Source organism: Physeter macrocephalus, unplaced genomic scaffold (assembly GCF_002837175.3).
Source record: "Physeter macrocephalus isolate SW-GA unplaced genomic scaffold, ASM283717v5 random_389, whole genome shotgun sequence".
In the NCBI taxonomy this organism is placed as follows: Eukaryota; Metazoa; Chordata; class Mammalia; order Artiodactyla; family Physeteridae; genus Physeter; species Physeter macrocephalus.
The window spans coordinates 62,552-67,596 of NW_021145675.1; the positions used below are offsets into that span (position 1 = coordinate 62,552).

Consider the following 5,045-nt stretch of genomic DNA (forward strand, 5'->3'; position numbering starts at 1 on the left):
TATATATAATGGAATATTACTCAACCATTAAAAAAGAATGAGGGACTTCGCTGGTGGCGCAGGGGTTAGGAATCCTCCTGCCAGCACAGGGGGACACGGGTTCGATCCCTGGTCTGGGAAGATCCCACATGCCGCGAGGCAACTAAGACTGTGTGCCTAGAGCCCATGCTCTGCAACAAGAGAAGCCACCGCAATGAGAAGCCCGTGCACCTCAACGAAGACCCAACGCAGCCAAAAATAAATACATAAATAAACTAAAAAAAAAAAAAAAACCCACAACGAGATACCACTTCACACCAGTCAGAATGGCCATCATCAAAAAGACCACAAATAACACACTTTGGTGAGGATGTGAAATAAAGAGAACCCTCGTACACTGTTGGTGGGAATGCAAACTGGTGCAGCCACTATGGAAAACAGTATGGTACTTTCTAAAAAAAGTAAAAATAGAGCTACCATGTGGCCCAGCAGTTCCACTCCTGGGTATATATCCAAAGGAAATGAACACACTAATTGGAAAAGATACATGCACCCCAATGTTCATAGGAGCCCTATTTAAAACAGCCAAGATATGGAAGCAACCTAAGTGTCCATCAATAGGTAAATGACTAAAGAAGATGTGGTACATATATGCAATGGAATACTACTCAGCCATAAAAAAGAACGAAATAATGCCATCTGCGACAACATGCATGGACTTGGAGAATATTACGCTCAGTGAAATAAGTCAGACAGAGAAAGACAAATACTGTATGATATCATTTATATATGGAATCTAAAAAATAAAATAGACTAGTGAACATAACAAAAAAGGAAGAGACAGATCTAGAGAACTAGTGGTTACCAGTGGGAAGATGGGAGGGGGAGGGGCAAGATAAGAGTAGGGGATTAAGAGGTACCAACTTCAATGTACAAAATAAGTTACAAGGATATTTAGTACAACGCAGGAAATATAGCCAATATTTTATAATAACTGCAAATGGAATATAACCCTTAAACACTGTGAGTCACTGTCGCACACCTGAAACTTACATAATATTGTACCTCAATTATACCTCCATTTTTAAGACTAGTTTTTTTTGAAGTCAAATAATAGCTTTCTGTTCGTGAGAATGTGGAGAAAAAGGAACCCTGATACACTGTTGGTGGGAATGTAAAATGATTCAATCGCTTTGGAAAACAGTCTGGCATTTTCTAAAATGGTGAAACAGAGTGATATGACCCAACAATTCCACTCCCAGGTATATACTCAAGAGAGACAAAAACACGTCCGCACGAACACTTGTATGTGAATGTTCACAGCATCGTATCTGTAACAGACAAAAGGTGGAAACAACCCCAGTGTCCATCAATTGACGAACAGGTAAACAAAATGTGTTCTGTCCATACAATGCTTTTTTTTTTCCTTTTTTTTTTTTTTTTTTTTTTTTTTTTTTTGCGGTACGCGGGCCTCTCACTGTCGTGGCCTCTCCCGCTGCGGAGCACAGGCTCCGGACGCGCAGGCTCAGCGGCCGTGGCTGACGGGCCCAGCCGCTCCGCGGCATGCGGGATCTTCCCGGACCGGGGCACGAACCCGCGTCCCCTGCATCGGACTCTCAACCACTGCGCCACCAGGGAAGCCCAACAATGCATTATTATTCAGCTATAAAGAGAAGTAAAATACTGACACCTGCTACAACATGGATAGCCCTCAAAAGCACTACACTCAGGGAAAGGAGGCAGATACCAGAGACCGCATGCTGTGGATTCCATTTATGTAAAACATCCACACCAGGGAAATGCACAGAAACAGGGTTTCTTTCTGGAGTGAAGAAAACACTCTGAAATCAGATAGTAGTGATGGCTGCACAACTCTGTTAATATAGTAACTAACAATAACAACTCTGTTAATATACTCATAACTAATATTCTCTTAATATACTGTGAATACACCGAATTGCATATTTTAAAAGGGTGAGTTTTATGGTATGTGAATCTGAGTGTTTTTTTAAACTAGTCAGTTGCTTTAAAAACCAATTCAGTACAACCAATACAGTGCTTTAAATACAACGGAACTGCACTGTTTGAACCCAACATTCTCGTGTATTTAACAGCTACGGGACAAACTACTCCCAGGACATTTTTTTTTTTACCACACGGGTTGCATGAGTTTAAAATATTTTACACGTTAACTGTGCCAATGTTTAATTAACTTTGCCTGTCAGGTTTGTTAAGCTGCATCACTGCCCCGTAGTTAAAATGACGACCTTGAACCAAAATCTCGAGGCTGGCCAGGAGCCTGGGGGGCGGGGCGGGGGCCGTAAGAGGGGAGCCGACCTCGATGCCTCTCAGGGAGCAACTGCCAAGCCTCCTGGGGGTTCATTCCCTCCTGTAATGGTTCCGTTCGTGACAGAATCCTGTGGACGAAGCGTGCAGCTTCGGACGACACGCCACACAAGTCCCTTCCCAGCCTCTCCCCCTCCGTGCTCAGGTCACTGCCTGGTGTCCCCTGCCCGCAGCATGTCAGCCACTCTTCTGGGGGTCTCCTCAGTGTGCCTGCCCATCACTGGATGAACCCCCAGACAACTGCCGCTCAGCACAAGCCGCTGACTTGGCCTGAACTACCTTCTGAATCAAGAAAACGCCAACGGTTCAGCTCACCTGCTTTCACGACCCGGAGACCTGGGAACCACGCAGCCTCGGCCGTGAACCCGTCTGGCTCTCCTGGAGGACCGGACACGCCGGGGTGGGCCTGTGCCCTGCCCCCAGCCCAGCTGCCCCTCCTCACGCCTCTCCTGTCAGGGCAGGGCTCTGCTCACCTCGTATGGTCACCCACCCTCAAGGGGACAGAACAGCCTCCGAAGTGGAGGCTGATCTTAGTGCTCCGGCCTCGTCAGCACCCAGGCCCTCAGAGAAAGCGTTGTTTTCCTTTCAGAAAGGCTGTTAATCTGGAACTTGATGAGATCAGATTCAAATTCCCACCGCTAAGATGACAATAACTAAAACAATATAAATAAAATCACATTAAGTAAAAAGCTATGTGAGATGAGCTCATTTCACAACTTCTGCAACATCAACCTCGACGGTGGGGCTGGGACTCCGGACACCGCCTGCTCCTGGAAGGAAGGCACAGGCCCCGCGCGGGCCGGGCGGACACTCGGAAGACACTGGGGGTCCCCCAAGCAACACCCCCAAGTCTTCACTCCTCGAGAGGTTCCTGCCTTGGCCAACGGTTTCTAAACAGCTGCATGTTGCCCCCCCCCCACCAAAGGAAGTTTTGTTTAATAAGTAGTCACCATTTGAATGAACAAAAGGCAGAAACACACAACGCCAGTCGACTAGGGGAGAGTGCGTTTATTCGAGGCGGCGGGCCCAGCTCAGGGGTAGAAACACGGTCACTGTGAAGCCACATCTGTGACTTCCAATCTGAGAACACAGCTTTGGTTGGGTAAGAAAAGCTAAGTTTCGGGTTTACCTATCTGACACTCTAAGTCAGAGATAACTTTAAGTGGAGAGGAACACGCCATGTGGGGAGGGGTCCCCAGGGGCTGGGAGATAAGGGAGGAGACCCAGGGGTGCCCACCGGGCCTGAGGGACAGGACGGAGCAACTGCTGTCCAGATGTCTTCGGAGCTGCCTCCGGGACAGTTCGAACATGTCACATCCCTGCCCCGGGAACCAGGACAGCCCAGTGAGGCCACCCCTGGGACCCGCCTCGCCTCGGTGATACTGAGCAAAGCCATGAGGGTCACGGTGAAGGTCAATTCTGAATGCACAACCGAATTTCTCTGAACGCGAGGATGCTAAAAATTAAAATCCTAACACGTGGAAACAGGAGCAGCTTCTGGACACTCCTGTTTCCACGGTTACGATTGCTCACTTCACCTCACACACACCAGGGGCTGCCAAGCACCAAGCTCTCAGAGCTCATCCCTTCTACTGAGTGATTCACCGGGCCATCCCCCGCCCCTCCCCCCAGGAGCTGCACACAGCAGGGAGGGACGGACCGTCACCCTCTGGCCACCCAGGTTCCGCCAGCTGGATGGGGGCTGAGGGAGCATGGAGGGCCCGAGGGCTGGACCGACGGGTCAGGGGAAGCCGGGGAGGCCCCAGAACCAGGAAAGGGGCTCGGATCGGCCTCCGTGATGAGGCGGCGGCCCTCCCTGCAGGCGCAACCCTGACGGAGGCACCCGGCACTCGGTCCAAAAACCCGCCCTTCCGCTGCAGCATGGCCTCTTCCTCGTAAACCCCAACACTCTCTAGGGAACTGTACCATTTAACAAAGGAGAATTTAACGGGACTGGCTTTCCTTGCACAGAATGTGGATCCCGGCCCCGGAAGCGCGCGGCTCCTAGCGGGAACGTCGCCGTGGCCCCCGAGGGTCGCTCCAGCTCGAGGGACGCCGGCCCCACCTCCCCACGTGCAGGCGTCTCAGCGACTTCTCTTTTTTTGAGGGAAAAAGTTGTACTTGGTAGGGTCAAACTCCTCCCAGATACGCTCAAATTCTTCCAGAAAGAGCCGCACGTACTCCTCATCCTCCATGATGAGCACGTTCTCCCGGTTGTTCTGAATGGCCTGGGTGGTCCAGTTCAGCGAGCCAGTGATCAGCACCTTCTTGTCCACGATGGCGAACTTGTGGTGCATGTAGCCCAGATCCTGGTCGTGCCGGACCTGGATCCCTGCAAAAAGTGAGACGTCACTGCTGCCTGTCACCCCGACTGAGCCCCCGGCTGGGGGCTCCATCTCATCACCCCCACGCTGGAGCCCCTCCTCTCACCGCCCATCACTAGAGTTCAGGCTCCTTCTGCAGCATGGATGTGTTCACATGACTGATCGTGCTTGCGTCCGGTTTCGCGGGCACCATCACGTCTGGACGGTGACAGCGGCTGAGCCAGGCAGGGACCCGCCCCACCATCCCCGGGAGGAGGCGTGGAGGACACAGAGGCATCGGGATGGGGAGGACGACAGAGCCGAGGGCCGGGTGGCGGCAGGGACGCGTGACTCGGTTCCTCTGGAAACATGCCCTGTTCCCAGCGCCTGATCCGGGGCAGGCTCCCCACCCCCTCC

The 5,045-nt window shown here is 51.5% G+C and overlaps 1 protein-coding gene across 1 annotated transcript; it reads right to left on the reverse strand.

Moving 5' to 3' along the window:
• Nucleotides 1–1,975: 1,975 nt before the first annotated feature.
• Nucleotides 1,976–4,752, reverse strand: LOC114485045 (mitochondrial cardiolipin hydrolase-like). The gene has a single exon (XM_028485425.1). The coding sequence runs from the start codon at nt 4,719–4,721 to the stop codon at nt 4,410–4,412; it is 312 nt and encodes a 103-aa protein (XP_028341226.1). The 5' UTR covers nt 4,722–4,752; the 3' UTR covers nt 1,976–4,409.
• Nucleotides 4,753–5,045: the final 293 nt, after the last annotated feature.

Bases quoted from the DNA above. Each gene is read 5' to 3' on its own strand.
- LOC114485045 (XM_028485425.1), bottom strand. From the start codon at position 4,721: ATGGAGCCCCCAGCCGGGGGCTCAGTCGGGGTGACAGGCAGCAGTGAC.